This window comes from Opisthorchis viverrini, assembly GCF_000715545.1.
Source record: "Opisthorchis viverrini unplaced genomic scaffold opera_v5_217, whole genome shotgun sequence".
Taxonomy (NCBI): domain Eukaryota; kingdom Metazoa; phylum Platyhelminthes; class Trematoda; order Opisthorchiida; family Opisthorchiidae; genus Opisthorchis; species Opisthorchis viverrini.
In genome coordinates, this window is record NW_008751876.1 from 623,276 (window position 1) to 640,304 (window position 17,029).

The 17,029-nt window shown below is 44.4% G+C and overlaps 1 protein-coding gene across 1 annotated transcript in view; it reads right to left on the reverse strand.

Annotated features, from left to right (window-relative positions):
• Positions 1-14,414, reverse strand: part of T265_14577 (hypothetical protein) — a gene marked incomplete at both ends in the record, with an annotated part of 43,400 nt that extends 28,986 nt beyond the window's left edge. The window contains one exon of the mRNA XM_009174269.1: positions 13,680-14,414. Within this exon, the coding sequence (XP_009172533.1) occupies positions 13,680-14,414 (735 nt within the window). The remainder of the gene's footprint in view (positions 1-13,679) is intronic.
• Positions 14,415-17,029: the final 2,615 nt, after the last annotated feature.

The window sequence follows — 17,029 nt, forward strand, 5'->3', positions numbered from 1 at the left end:
GCGGTTCGCTAAGAGCGCTTTATCAAGAGGTCTGAATGACGTCAGAAAGTTTGCAAATGAACTGGTCTCATAGTGCAAACAAGCCATTCTTAAAGCGAAGAGTCACGTCGCTCCCAAGAACGAATCGGCAGCCAGAGGGAGATTTCAGATCTGAAACACCATTCGGAGCGCACTGCCCGAATTCACCACTGTGGAGCGCTGAATTTGTTCTGTAAAGCTCACTGAGAGTGAACTAGTATTGTACTGAAAATCCGTACCTTGTCTCATCAGTCTCTACTAATTGAAGATAGTGGGAAGGAATCGGAGCTTGATGTATACCGTTCTAGCAGTGACATTGGTAAACCGATGAAAATGGAACAATCCGAGCTCTGTGACGACGAAACGACACACCTGAGCAATCCACATCCGATGGCAATGCCACTCTAATCTTACTTTAGTTTACTTTTGAGCACAGCTGGGAGGACACCGCGGGTTGAAGGAAAAGCGGTGGGCATAAACAATGATTTCAAACTGTGTAGAAGAACGTCTACTTAGAGTAAATGGGTGATAAGTAGGGGTCATTCCATGTGTGATCCTAGCTACTGGGTGGAAATATTTCGCGCAGATTTGGCTGGACAGTAAGCCTAATGGAGTCAGGCTACAGGTGACACATACACAAGTTTTATTCCCCAAATATCTATCACAGCTCTCGAAAACAGTCAAATTTAGCTTCAAGTAGAACATAAGGTTGACTGAAACTCGGGGACTGCGTCTATCTGACCAGCCCCAAGAAGGGCGAAACCGGTCGTGGGCTGTCAAAGAGTTTTCAGCAATCTTGTGAGTAGTTTCCTTCATGAAATATATCACAGCTGTTATCAGTAGCTCGCTGAACCATACAAATTACGCACTGTTTCGGGTGACCAGTAGGTCACGTTTTGGCAATATTGGTTGCGAAAAGCGTGCCGTTCGTCTTGATGGAACAACAGTTGAGAACAGTATCACAAATAAGTAAACCATACCTTTCACACATCATTAACCCGTAATTCTTACCCTTCTGTTATCTTCCTTCTAATCTCGACCTGGAACCACTCGACTTTCGCAACAAACAGAATATTTAAAATTAAAAATTAAATCGTTCAGCCGGTGCACCCTCTCGGTACCCAACTGTCATGCCACGAGAAGGAAGCAAGAGAGCTGGGATACTGCCAGAGTGCCCAAGCCTAGACAGGGAAGTCGAGATGCACAGGCGGGGTTCGAACCACGGGCCTTCCGGTCAGTTAATTCGCACTCATAAAACTGAGAAGCATCCGCGCTTGAAGGACACTGTGTATTTGTTCGAGACAGCAATCCGGGCGGCTTACCAGCCACTCGCCAGTTAAGGTCAATCTTTTCGAAAAGCGGACAACGAAACAGAGGAGTCAAAACTCCCAAATTACGTCACATGATTCACCAGTCTTTTGCTAAATGTGGCATCCTATGGCAGAAAAACTAAGAAGCAACCCCTTACCAGCAGTAGACTCGAGCATTGAGCTTCGGTTACTCTCATCTCATGAGGTTAGAAAACGAATAAAATCGATTGCTTTCTTCCCACCATCAGTCTTGATTCATTGGCGTCCAGTTTCACTGGATAACTCCACTCGTCAACCTAACATAACCCTTTACGACTCTGGAGGCAAAACATCCGCCTACACTACGATTCGAGGACAGGTTGCACACGATCTAGATTACAATTGGGACGCAGGGAATTAGCTGAGCATCTCCACACTTATTTTAGCTTTTACGAATCAGTTCATTAGTTGGCCTGATGTGTTGCTCAGATATAGGATACCATAAATCGACGCGACTGAGAAACAACCAGGCGAGAGAGGGAGAGAGATAGAGGTACGGAACTTCATCCGGTTTCTTCCTTTTGATATAATGCCGGATTTCCTCAGCAGATTCCTTCAGTAAATGATTTTGTGTCCTCTCGTATCAAATTAACGAATAGTGGGGAAATGGTTAGGGCCAACCATCATCTACACACGACAACAAACGCAAAGGAAGTAGAAAAAACGCAGACAAAGCAGTAGTGAAATGAACAGCCCGGGTAAAAATCAGATGAGCAGAACTGAATGTGTACAAACAAGCAGTTCCTGGAAGTTGTTGCTGAGGTGCAATCACACAAAGAGAGGTCAAGGCCACTAAGGTACATAGACATCGAGACAAACTTCGACCATCCTATTGTGACCTAGCCCATCTTCCGATTGCTAAGTGATTCACACTCAAGGGTTTACTGACTTGTACTCAAGAGTAGGACCTTTCGTCCTTAAAATGCACTAATGAATACTAACAGTTGCGATTCATTCAACGCCTTCAGGTCTCGAGGATGTAACAGGGAAATAGGTCGAACGATGCTCGAAGTGTGTTGGGGCGATCGTGCATCGATTGACCTTTTAGAATAATGTTCATTAAGGTTCGGAATCACTGAATGACCAGAGCGAATGTTAACCAAAATGTCTAACCAAGTCGACAATGATCGCTCAAGACAACGAACCGATGATCTGCCGGAAAGACGATGGAACTCGACAGATCAAGTGACAAGCGGTCAAAAACGAGTACGCCGGGAATGAACATTGGCTTGCACGGTAATGATCAAAAATTGTCGAGTTTAGATGACCATTTTAGAAGCAACACTAGTGACAACGTTGGTTGCAGGCTTCAGGCCGTTCTGAAACCGAGAAGTACGAGACAGATGTCATTCTGATTAGAAGTCATCAGCAGCGTGAAGCTGCCGAAACCCAAAAGGCAGCGTAGATCAGAATTATTAGCAGAGTTGTTACATATTCTGCTCTTGACACAAAAGGGCTGATCATCATTGTTGCTAACTTGCATTGTCCTACGGTATAGTGCCGCATACCAACACCACACACCACTGCAATACTCACGACCTTCCTTTGACTGGGTTCTAGAACAAAGTGCCAACACAACTTCCTCCTAAATATGGCAGTTGTTAGACGCACAAAGCAGCTTTCATTTGCAACAACGCGATGGTTGAACAACCGTGTTTTATGCGGTAATATAGAAAATAAGCGCTTAACAGGCAGATTAACGACAAGGACATTACCAACACAGGCTGATAGCTATATCGGTCAGCGTCCACAACCAAGATCGTTCAGCTGTAACGCCATTTCGGTGCCTAGCTGACATGCCACCAGAAGGAAGCACGAGGGCTGAGATATTGCCAGGTTGCCAAGCCTAGAAGCCTAGAAGTCGAGAGGCAGAGGTCGGGTTCGACCCACGGACCTTCCGGTAAGTAAATTCGAGCTCTAACCACCTGAGCCACCTTGCCCTCAACTAGACTACACAAGCAACAAGGCAGAAATAGTTTCATAAAGGAAACTACTCATAAGAACGCTAAAAACTCTACGACAACCCGCTACCTTCGAGTTCATCAGGAAGGTGCAGTCCCCGAATTTCCGTCAATCTTATGTTCTAGTTCGCTAATTTCGTACAACTTGGATTCATGTGGGACATGAGTTTGACGGAAATTCGGAGACTGAGCCTATGTGATGAGCCCCAAAAAGGATGGAGCCGGTCGCGGGCTGTCGAAGAGTTTTCAGCAACCTTGTGAGTAGTATCCTTTATAAAAATATACTGCGATATCTCTAATGCCACACCAACTGAAACATGGGGCGGTCTTTGCGAGGCACTTCCAGTTGAAAAATATCATAGAAAACGAGATTCAGCCAAATTTCTCATGAAAACCAAATCGATACGCAAATGACAGTGTGTAGCACGAAATTTGTGTAACCACACGACTTCCTCGGCAGAGAGATCGCCTAGGATGCTGGATACCAAAGATTTTGCTCAAGCGAATTTCTTTGTGATGAACATGCTTATTCTGGCATCCATTTAGGCACACAAGTTTCACACAATCGGATGATAACGACTGACTCGAATGAACCATTATATCATCTATATGGACAGCTTAATTTATGAATGAATATTGATCATGATGGGAGACATGACCTTGAAGCATCAGCTGTTGAATTTTTCAGCACTACGTAGCTTGATTGCAGCCAACGAGCAACTAGGGGATAGATCAAACGCTTTCGGTACGCAAAATGATGCTTTGAGTTTCATACAGTTAGTCATGTTATCAGGGAACAGTCGCCCTCAGTGAGGTATTGAAAATATTGGTGTTCCACTTTCACCTCAGAAGGAATTCGCTATGCAGCCCCTCCACATGAGAAATGTATCCAACAGATGATTTTCGTTATCCTCAATTTCGTTTACATCGTAGGCAAAGAATCCCCTTTTTATAAGGAAGACTTACCGGGGAAATACTTTGAAGGCAATCGATTCTGAAGTCCGTTTCTCACACTTTAAATTCCCCATGCTAACAAAATTATCCAGTGATCGTGCTGGAAGCAAGATGGAGTAACACCTAGAGACAGAAACAAGATTCACTCGCGAGTGGCCAAGAGATCCACCTACGACCTCAGTCTCATTGCACTAGTTGGACGGGGTATTATGGACTAGATCCTACTAGATCCAAAACGATCCCAGAAATGGTGAATGATTATCAGTTTTTGACCAGAAACGCAACTTATTTCGTTTCTCAAAGCTATCCTGTGACACGAAGTGTATCACGCTGATGGCTACTCCACAGAACCGCTTGTCTGTTTGCCGGAGATCAAGGTTGCGCGCCCCAGTAGAACAGCTGGTATTGAAAGATCAGATTAAAATATGTAAACCATCCATCTGGGTGATCAATGCAGTCTAACATCGTAAATAAGGTTAATACATGCTTCCTGTGGGGCCCGTGGGCCTGTGTTGAAGGTTATTCCAGTAGTCACCAAAATACTCATGTGCATACCGATTTGATTTTCACAGGGAAATCAACTAAATCCCAACTGAATCTTTCGTTTATGAAATTCTCCTTTAACTGAATGTGCTGCACAAGACCGCCTCGTGTTTGTTAGTATGATATTCGAGACACTGCAGTACATTGTTTGGACGAAACACACTACTTACAGGGTTGCGGAAAACTCTTCGACAGCGTCCTCCTTGGGGTCCCCAAGTTAACGCAATAGGTTACGTTCCGTTTAGTTGAAACTAAATGGTGAGTGCACGTACGAGCCATGGTCAACGTTAAGTTCCTTCTTTGTTGCAGAACGGTAGACTTTTTAGTTTCCCTTCATAAGTGTCGCCCATAAGCAATGGTTAAGGTTCGTGAATAACCGGCAGATGAGTAGACCCGCTTAACTCGCTGTTCTGTGTTTAGCTGCTGTGCATGATGATGCAGGCGGTTTTTGAGCTACAAGCATTCCTCAGGACTGTAAAACGATTGTCTTCCAAACTGCATACAGCAGTTATTGTCATCATTTTCACTATGAAATCAGAGAGTACATAGGTCGGAAAATCATGGCATGATAGTCCTCATGACAGAGACCATTAACGATAACCAAGTCAGTGTTTTTTCCAAAAGGATGGGATATCCTATGTTGCTTTATTGGTTTCGACACATATCCATGCAGCGAACTAGAAACGTCAATTGATTCGGTAATTGCAGAATATCCATCGTTTACTCATGCATATCCTATAGTGCCACGGAAGCATGTTGTCTGGGTGACATGTGGATAGACGGTCATGTGACTTGTTTTGTCAAGATCTTAGCGATCAGCCATTCTAGTCACGTGACTGTCTGACCAGTTGTTACTAGGATCTTGCACTCTATTTGAGTGATATGCATTGAGGAAAGAAGGAGGAAGAGTACTACGGGTTTATTTCGACCTGCGGCAGACAAAAAAAACAAAGAAAATCACATCGTTCTATCATGGTCACTTTTTGGTTTTAACCCTTTTATGAGCCTGCAGAATATAGCTTGGAGGTGAAGTGCTTGATACATGACATTCAGATAATTTCATCTGGCTGCAAACTTCTGGGATCAAACCTAGGGAAGTTGTTTCCAAGACCAGATGGTCATATACTCATCTGTGGAAAGTTCTGGACAGCCCACTCCTGGCTTCGACTTTTTTTGGAACTCATCAAGTAAGCCTAGTCCATCACTTACTTCGTGCTGACACCGCATTGTACGTAGGTGGAGACAGCACCCAATTGCAAATTAACTTGGTGTTAATAGACGCTTGATTTATGAAAAGATTATTCCGGGGTCTACAACATAAGGAGCTCGAGAAAGAACAATGGTCAAGGTGTGAACTTACTTGCCGAAAAGGTTTGAACCCAACCTCCGATTCTCTCGTCTAACCCTGGGCACCCTGGCGCTTTCCTAGCCCTCGTGCTTCCTTCGGGTGGAACGGGGGTAGGCACCGAAAGGGTGTCATATCTTAACGATTATTAAAACACGTGTGGGGTGTTCCCAATAATATATAAAAAAATTGGACTAAGGAATCCATAGGATCTGAAATACGGGGTGTGGCCAGAGATCTCAGTAAAATACCCGGAAAAAATCGGTCAGCTGTAGCACCCTTTCGGTACCTAACCGCCATGCCACCCGAGGGTTGCATGAGGGCTGGGATACTGCCAGGTTGCCCAAGCCCAGACAGGGAAAGTCGAGAGGTAAAGGTCGGGTTCGGACCACAGACCTTTCGACCAGTAAATTCGCGCTCTAACCATCTCGCCCAAATACCGAAACAGCGAGTCAGTGAAAAGAGAAAGCAGGGAATGCAGAGGAGCTATTTGATTGAATTACGTCAAACTGCAGAAATGTTAATCAGTATGACTGAACCCTGACAGCTGGTGAACAAAGAACGCCGTGAAAAATTCAGCTAACAGCTTTCATTCCAAATGAACTGGGCAAATCCGGAATCAGCCTGTCTGTTCACTGCATACTCACTGCACAAAACAAAACCAATTCTTACAGTTTTACGCTCAGAAATCTATTTAACCGTCTTTCGACTGCTCCATCATTATCATTTGGACTTGTAAAAAGTCGGAAATGTATGGTGTCATTCGGACTTCGCTCCAACTTATGTATTCTGTTGCAGCGCGAAATTCTTTATCTGGGATCCAAGTTATTCATACGCCTCAAAAAGCTGTTGATAATATTGTTGCCCTTCGGTTCTGGCAGCAAATTTTAACCACATCAAGTGGTTGGAACGCGAATTTACTGACCGGAAGGTCCGTGGTTCGAACTCAACTTCTGCCTCTGGACTTCCCCAATCTACGCTTGGGCAACCTGGCAGTATCACAGCCCTCGTGCTTCCTTCTGGTGGCATGGCAGTTAGGCACCGAAAGCGTGCTACAGCTGAACGATCGAGCATCATTGTGCGACGATGAGATCATCAGGTGCATAAGCCTTTACTTGAACAGCTCTGAATAGTAACAAGACCGAATTTACATTGATCCGTCATGAGGAAGAATTGCAATATATCGATCGATTCAAGGTCATTTGCAATGTCACGCGACGAAGCAAGAGTTACGAAGGATGGTTACGCTTAATGCGGTTATAGGGATCTTCATTTAAACAAGACACCATTGGAGTATAATGACTGTATGAGTGGTTTCCGTCGCTCCCAATGGGCAGAACGATTAGCCGAAAAGCGACCTATGACAAGCATTCACATTCAAAATATTTTTCATCGCCCGAACCATTTAAACGCGACCACGGTCATCAGATTAGAAGCATCAGAGCTGCCCTAATATTCAGTGGGATGAGAAGCCACGGCAACAGTCTCCGCGATGTTTCAATTAACAACAGCCAATGGAGCGAGATGGCTCAAGTGGTAAGAGCGCGAATTTACTGCCGTAGGGTCCCGTGGTTCGAGCTCAACGTCTGCCTCTCGACTTCCCCTGTCTAGGGCTGGGCGACCTGGCAGTATCTCAGCCCTCATGCTTCCTCCGGGTGGCATGGCAGCTAGGCACCGGAAGGGTGTTACAGCTGAACGATTATTATTATTATTATTATTTATTACAGCCACTGGTTAAAGACGTCAGCACTTGGCATGGTTCGAACGTGGTGTAGCAGTGATCGTGCGCTCGGAAGCGAACAATCCAATTGACAACACTCCCGTTTTATCAGCTAGATTCGACAAATATCGGTTTCCACTTAATCTAGTAATCAGAGAGAAAATTCACTGAAGACACGAAAATGCAGGAAAACTCTCGTTCAGCTGTAGGGTGGTTACCAAAAGATGCTTGGACTTTTCATTCAAAAGGCGCCACAGGTCGGTAATCGTGTGACACGCGGAAGATTTTGTGATGAATATCTATCTCATACAGAGAGCCTTCAACCACAAGCATAACTTATCGGTCACCGTCTGTTTGCCCAAAGACACTTGCAAGCACCACAAGCCGTGGACAGATGTGACCAACTGAGTTACCACGACAACGGCTGAGGAAAAACTGGATACACGGAATAGCGATTGGCATCCATATACCAGGTCAAGCTGAGTGGTTTTTTCATTCAGACGGCAGATTCGTTGTTTTTAAAATCGGTGACTGAACCCTGGACTTAGATAAACAGTTCATTGAGCACATATGGCAACCAGGAATGAATGTGAGGACTAAAAAAACGATAAATAAGCTGAAGTTGTGAATGTTTTCAAAATGCTAACGCTGTCCTGAAACAGAAATACGATTGGCTGTAGACTTTTGGAAAACATCGAAAAATGGACCAGCCCATTTGACGAATGTTTGTGCTGTTGAACGGTTCACGAACCTGCATTGTGCTCGAAAAATTTTCGGACGGTTTTTATGAAGTAAAGAACGTCGGTACTTCCTGGGTACTTTCGTGGATTAAAATGGGTACATGTATCTTGACCAGAGAGAAATTTATTCAAAGCTGAACTGATCTGTTTATATTGCACTTAGATCGCTCAGTAGACTTTGGAATAATTGGTCAACCAAAGCATTTTTTGAAAGCTGGCAAACTACTGTTGTCGCTGGCAAAAAATATCAGCCACTACAGGCATCAGTTTCGGATGACTGTGTGTGATATCGTGGACTATCGGTTCAATGGTCCGAATTCGAACTGCAAATGAACACCTTCGGATTGGTTCCTGGCACCATCCTGGTAGTCGGTACATCTACCATTTCAGAAATGGTTGACCTAACTTTCTATATTTTGAAGTATATTTATTAAGTTGACCTAATTGGACAGCAGTTGTTTGATTCTAACATGACAAGGCTTCCAAAGACATACCTTCTGATTTGTGAGCCTCTCAATTGGCTTCGAGGAAAACTACTATTTAACTATTTTCGCTGTTTAGAAGATCAAGTTGAACTAGTTTATTTCCAGATGAGAATATTTACTGTAACTTTAAAAGTATACTGCAAAAATCTATGTTGCTAATAAGTGGTCGGCTAGTTCGATTGTCTGAAATGAACTTGAGGCGTAATCTTTAATTCCAGAAACCAGGCTGTAAATTTTACGGAACCCCCAGTGCTAATCATGAGGGTGAGGTTGTCGAATGCAGAAACAGTTAGTGGTCCATTGGGGAACCCACGTCGGCTTCAACATGGAGATTCCACATGACTACAATGGATGCGAGGATGCCACAAAATGTAGTCAAGTGTTATCAAATATGAGCGATTGGTGGTGTTTCTAGCTGACAGAATTGTTCACCAGTGAACAAAGTGAAGTGAGAGGACCATGCGTTGTATGTCTGGAATTCTAGATGTTGTGTAAACCCGAAGTGATACCATATTGGTTACCGAAGAATGGTTACTCAAAGAATGATCGCCCTATTCGGGTAGTATAGGTGCGTCGGCCCAACCGTCCAAACAGAGCTCAGTGCAAATCATGCTTATCGCAGTGTGCATGGGAACAAGGGTGACGTGCCTGTGAAAACGGCATTGCAAGGTCTAGTACAGTTGTGACTGATAGAAATGCATTACAGTAACGCTGTCCGAAAGGATTTTTGCGGATGAACAACAGGTAGCTTAGGATAATGAACTAGTAAGGCATATCGTGCAAGAGCCCACAAAACGGTTTGGTGAAATTGAAAATAACTCGACGGTTAAACTAAGCTACGGCACCACTTAACGACGGCAACCATAGACAGATTGAAGTGAAGACGGATAAGACGTCTGTTCAGCTGTAGGACCCTTTTGGTGCCCAACTGCCATGCCACCCGAAAGAAGAAGGGCTGGGATGCTGCCAGGTTGCCCAAGCCTAGACAGGGGAAATCGAAATATGAAGAGGTTGAGTTCGGCCTTCAGGTCAGTACAACCACTGAGCCATCTCGCCCCCGTCTGTTAGGACAAATTCAAGACCTTGCACTTTCATGTGATGCGTTTTTCATATCAATTCTGTTGCTTGATGAATACGACAGAAGCAAAAATACGCCTATTCCGACGCTTATATGTTATCCAAAGGCTAAATGAAACTTTGAGAAAGACTTGTATGTATGATATAACTTCGTAAACCATATTGATAGGTGCTTGAGGAAGCACGCATTTCATCCGCTGCATGGGCAAGGCATTGCACGTTTTGCAAAAAGGTTACTTCGTTTTAATCAACTTTCCCAAAGTTCTCAACCTATGAATGACAGCGAAAACCTCGATGGTGATGAATACACATATTTCCAGGTTGGTTCAAAGTACTGCAGGAAAAATCACCTGAATACCATACTCCTGGCGACCAGTATTTTCACAATTACCTACTGAATCCAGGCCTTGGTAATCTAATATTCAAATTCCTCCTTTAAGTTTTTTTAAACAACGTTACATTATTTCCTTCTAGAACAGTAAGGCAATTTTTCGAAAGGACATTTCGTCGCTTTACAGAGTCGGATTTTTTCTATTCATTCCTGTGTTCAATGTGGACACCATTGTAGCCCGACTAATATATTCATTTCGATTAGGGAAAACGAAACATTGTCTATTTTGTTTATGGCCTAATAGATGAACAGGCACAGACTGAATTCCAACTGACTAGACACCAAGCGCACTGTCTCAAGAGCAAAGTCCCAAGTCCAATTACTAAATAAAGTAGGCTGGAAAACTTATCCGACAGAAGCAATAGTCACTCACAAATATAGCAGCAGTTCGGTGATAAATTTCAAACCAGACAATTTGGAGTCAACCCCCCACCCCATCTATTGACAGTAGAGTTGATTCTCATGTGACAATAGTTATGTGAAGCGGCTTGACTAATGAGTATCCAGATTAAGTGATGGGACTAAGCGAAGTGTGTCCCCATCTGTGGTTTTATTCCGGATAATCAATGTGATGTGTGCGTGTTTGCAGTCACGACAGACTTTCAGCTGGTCTCTCGGCCAATTCTTAGCCCCAAACACACTAACATAATCGATACGTACGTTTGCCCACAGAAGACTGAGAAAATGGAGCACACCTTCCACACAATTGAGACAGCAGGAGGTTAGGAACCTAGACAACGTGTGGTAGAAAAAAATTTGTCGTCGACCCCTAGTTTGGTTATGAATGAATGTGAACAAGTCAAGGCACGACTAACCATGCGTGGTGGTTATTTGTTCAATTTGCCAGATAAACGAAGCGATATATACCAACTGGTGTTCAGTAGGTCAACATCACGCGCGAGTAAAATGTGAATTGGTGCCCAAAAGTTGTGGCCATACTGGCATTTCGCGAACAGTATAAGGTGTGAAAAGGTCTCGACAGTAAATAAAGCCAGTATAGGCAGTGAGAGGTATGCTTGAGGATGCCTGAATCAATAAGTGGTCAGTTTATCCTGACGGACAGAGTTTTCTAAGAGAACAAAGATCATGAATGTCAGTAAGACGTTGTATAGCACAACATTCAACAATAACACTCGGTGCTGCCATGCCACCCGAAAGAAGCACAAGGGGTGGGATACTGCCAGGTTGCCCAAGCGTAGACAGGCGAAGTCGAAATGCAGAGGTCGGGTTCGAACCACGGACCTTCCGGTCAGTAAATTCGCGCTCCAACCACTGAGCCATCCCACCCTCTAGCATAGGAGACACAGAAAAGTACAGTAAACTGTCATTCTTTTGGGTCTGAGGCTTCCAGCGGTTGTCAGCTGCGAAGGATTGACAACTTGGAATGGTACTGACACGCAATTCAGGCCACTTCGTCAGTCATGAGACAGATGTAGCAACAACTGACAAAAGTATCGATCGTGCAGGCTACGATTTTTGTATTGGTGCGCTCGGGTCGTATTGTCCGGCGACAGCGTTACGGAAAAAGGGGAAAAGGAGCCTAAAGTACCAGTTGTCTGGTGGATACAGTTGGATTTTCAGACCATCCTAATAAGCGAAGCGACCAACAAAGAGCCTTAGGATAATAGGAATATGTCTGGATGCTCTTTCGCCGCAAAGCCCGACCAAACAGGAAGTCATCGATGATATTTCTACCCGCACGAGTGGAAATGCACTCCGAGAGAATGTATGCGCCCATCTTGAATCATTTTCCTTCCTGAAAACCAATGCAACAGACTGACAGCTGGTCACGTAGATACAAGGACCTGACAACCGACAACGCCAACATCCGTGCTCCATGTGCAGTAGACAACGCACAGCTACACGGAACAGTAGGAAGTGTCAGGTCCCTGCATGTACAGACTAACGAACATAAATCGGCACACTTATTGCGAAACAGAACTGCAGGAAAAGAACCTTGAACGACAACCCTCTTCAACGTTTGGTAGTAAACACGAATTCCGTGTGAACGAACATGATAGCCGTTGGCGTCCAATAACACCCAAATCGGAACCTGTTCCCGGTGAAATTAATGGTAGCCGTGTGCACTGTTCAAACAAACGGTTCTTATATGTCTAAAAGCTAAAACCCTTGATTACGAGATGCTATTTTCTTTCGAACATAGTTTTTTATTAACATGTAAGATGTCAACATAATATCCGAACCCCAAAATCAAACTTGAACTTCATCGGAGCGTCATAAGCGATAGTGATCTGCGGCCTCTACTTATTACAACGATGCATCTATGGCGCACACAATAATGCAAGTTCGGTTGGTTCTTACTTGGTCCGAGTGCTTCACAAAATCGTCTATCGGTAGTTACCATCCCGGCTTTTTTCATTGCACCTGGCAAGCCCCACGATGGACCATAACAAATTAGAAAAAAAAGCCATGTACTAGCTGGTGCGACGGACCGGATCACAAGTGGCTGATGCAACCACACCATAGAGACACAGGGACATGGTGTAAACGCATATCCGCATCGAAGACCTGAAAACCGGTTACCGGTGTCCGTCAAGTAAGTCTACCTGAATATTTTTCGTGGACCTAAGGTTGATTATAGGCATGACTTAAGCTCACGGTAAGACGCGAAACCACGGGTCAGAAGGTCCGTGGTTCGGACTTGACACTTCTCCTGTCTGGCAGTATCTCAGCCATTGTGCTTCCTACCAGTTGCACGACAGTATCTGTAGGGAACCACAGCTGATTATTACTGGTGTTTGGTAATACGTTAAATACGGGTGGCAGCTTTGTGCGAATATTAGTAAAACTGATGTCTCAAACGACTCCTGTCAACCAGAGCCCGATACAGTCTTTTTCTCCGTGTCAGTAGCCATGCCAGCTGAGAAAAACAGTTCATGCAGGTAGTTAGCCAGTGTTGCGGCCGCAAAAACCTGCATACTTAGATCCTCTTAGGTGAAGTGGTTGCACCAACTGACAGAAGATATATTGCTATTCCAGCTAAAACAGTAGCCGACTACAGGAAAGCGCAATTGAAGACAGTCGAGCATAGATTAGCCTCGAAACCGATGCTCAGGTCGGTCCGAAGCTACTTACCGGTTTCACGTGTAATGAAGGTCCCTGAGCTGGAGATGCACACCTTATATTAGACAGGGTATCCAGAGTAGCGATAGTATCCACCATAATATGAGTTCGCATAGGATCCGAATGAGCGGCAGACGTTGCAAATCCATTTGGAAGTCTAGAGCATTCCGTAGCAGTCCGCACCTCAGAAGCAACCTTGTGAGTTTGGCTAGTCCTTCGGATGGTCATTTTCAGAGGATGTATCTTCCGATTGGGTTCACCATTAGCCTGTTGAGAGGCACTCAAACGTTTAGTTTTCGTCTTTTTACGCAATTTTGTATGTAACATGGAACGACTGTGCGTCCTATTTGTGGTAGCGCTTGAATCAGACACACTGATGGTTCGCGATGCACTTTGACCACAAGGTATATTATGTCTTGTATTATCAGTCATTATTCTATTCTGTATAGGTGGCTGTATTCGAGAAAGGACGGGTGAAATGCCAACGAGCTTTGGGGACATGGTGGTAGCAAATACACCTGGAGGGTTGACAGTTGCTGTTGTTTCAGCCAGTGGAGGAGCCCGTGGTACGGTTCCAGAAACGAAGGCCGTAACACCATCCATGTAAATTCCAGGTGAGAGGGCCGTGGCGGTCGGCCCACGCTGGCGCATTGCACGCGGTCGATACAGTATCCCAACCCAACAATTAGCACACTGATATGCATTAACTCCGGAGCCGTCTTCGCAAGGCGCGGTCGAGCTTCGCCGTGTTGATTGATCCAACGTACGGGTCCAGGCCTGTCGCACGAAGGCGACGCAACTAAGCCAGCAGATGCAAGAGTGTGTGCTACACACACTAGCGATAGGTAGACACCACACGGCTGTCTGCTTACAAACTTCGCAACTCTCAACGTGGCCAAACGGCGTGGACCGTCGTTTATTGTTCCACACCCATTGGCTCAGTGGGCTGGGGTGTGATTGGGTCAAGCTGGACAAGGAAACAAAGCCATGTTTGTGTGTCTGTATGCAAGTATGTACGGCGCACGTATAGCCGTCCGCGGACAAAGTCGTGGGGATGACAGGCAAGCTCTGGTGGCTTGACATGAGAGATCGTTGACATTTTACGCTTTGGGTGAGACGTCCCGCAAAATTTTTCAATTTAGGGCTCTTTCATCCTGGCAACTTCTCTGCATTTCATCATCATGTTGGTGGAGCTCGTTGCGTAGTATGATTAAGCGGCACCATCGGACTTGGCGAACACGCGTAACAGCATCATGTCGCGATATATCGATTCCATTGTGTGGGACAGTTCATCTTGTCTGGTTGGGTCAAATTGCACACGATTTCGTAATAATCATGTAACACCTGCTGACGTTAGAGTTACGGTGACAGGGCTAATGAGCGTATGCTGATGGCTTGAAGGAAATAGCCTTTTTCGTCTCGCCCAATAATTGAGAGGAAATGAACATAAAATCGATAACACAATTCCTGTCACCGTCCCTATTATTTTGCACAACCTAGACTACATTGTGACTCACTCTTGGGGTGTGTCCCTTTCATTCGAGTGACTTCCACGTTTTGCTTCAAACTGGTTTACGCTATCTCAGTTTGCAAGCGTGAGTCCAACTCAAGCCCTAGCAACTGTAACCTCCTTTCCATGAACTCCTGTTTGTCCAGGGTTCTTTGCTACCTGGAAAGTTAGTGCATGCTCTAAAGAACGATGCCCTATTAGATGACTACTAATAAATGGACCCCTTTTAAGAGACCAGGTGGCATATATGTCATTACGTCCGCGTTGGACAATTTCTGTTGATCGAAAGTGATATCCTTAGGCCTTGTGGCATGCTGTCCTATCCAAACTCCCAGTGGATGGACTGCCCCTATAGACTTTTTGGGTGGCCGAATAATATCCACACTTTTTCCTACGGTGCTACTGTCCACTCTTCTAGGTTTTATTCCTCCGCGGATTGGTCTCTCTTCAGATTCCAGCAACGCTCCATAAACGATGTCTTTGGCAACCCCCATCTTTCCTAAATTTATGATTGGGGTACTTTTAACGTGGCGACATCCAAACTTTTCAAATCCATCCATGTGTCTCCTACTTTGCCATTCATTTTGGACATCTCAGATATTATCAGCATAAACAAAGTTCGCCACTGCCTTTCCTCACTAGGCTTAAACTGTTCTGGAAAACACCTGAATAAGCGTATGCAAGAAAGTGCCTTTAGTTATCGCGCCCACGAGGACCTCAGTTCTCTCATTCTCGTGTTTCATGACTTGTAAATTCACTCCGCCCTGAAGCACTACTCTCATGTCAGATATGTGAAGCCATTCATCCATCTTCTACTCCTGGGCTCCATCCAAAGAATAATCAGCCAGCGCACTGATAATCTCCTTGCTGGGATGAGCGTCGTTTTTCCCATTTCATGGTTGCTGTTATGAAGAATATTCACGCGAGCATTCACCAACTGTATATGTGGGTCTAACTTATAAACTTTCGAGTCCCCTCTGTTCTTCCCGTCGTTTCTACCACGTTATAGCATTCAACAATGCAGCTGATTTCTTTGACTCCAAGGTCTTCACCCATTCTAGAGCTCCTGCCATCCACCCTACGTGGTATTTTCACCTTCTTATGATGCCCAACTTTTATTGCTAGGAAGGAATGTGCTCACCTGGGAGTCACTGTGACAGTTGTATATGCCTAACTACGATTCATTTCATTTGAGTGGTTTGACCATTGGACTATTCTTCCTCTGTAAACTCTTGAATGTGCAATGAAAGAATTCGGACCCGAACGTAATTCCTGGGGGAAACCATTAGTACGTTGTAGAAAAATTTTCACCTAGCCTATAAGTAGTATTTTGCATAAAGAATAATTGTCAAACAGTGGTGTCCCTCAAACATGTAGGACCACTCCAAATATACGCCAGTCGGGTATACAAATAAAAATAAAAATCTATGTAATCATGAGCAGCTGGACGAAACGTCCACTGATGCTTTCCATCCTCGTTTAACCCTAAAACTCCGGAGGTACTAAGTACATCTTCTACACTCCGCTAAAATTTTCCTTATTGGTACCGTTATCGATTACAGCGATACACTGATTCTCAGCTTCTGTGATTTTCGAATGTAAAGATCTAACAATGTAAACTTTTCCTTGTTCAGGAGCCCATCACAAGCTCTTTAGAATAAGATGCTCATCTCATTTTTTGAAATTTGAAGTTAAATGCTTGAAGGATGGTAATAGACCTTGTTGTAATAGTTCACTTTAGCGAAACGGTAAAGCTCTAAAAATGGTACGGTGTGTGAAGACTGGCCCAAAACTCCTTCTTTAAGATAGAGAAATCGAAGTAAGGTAGAATGGCTTTTTTTAGCAACCTTTT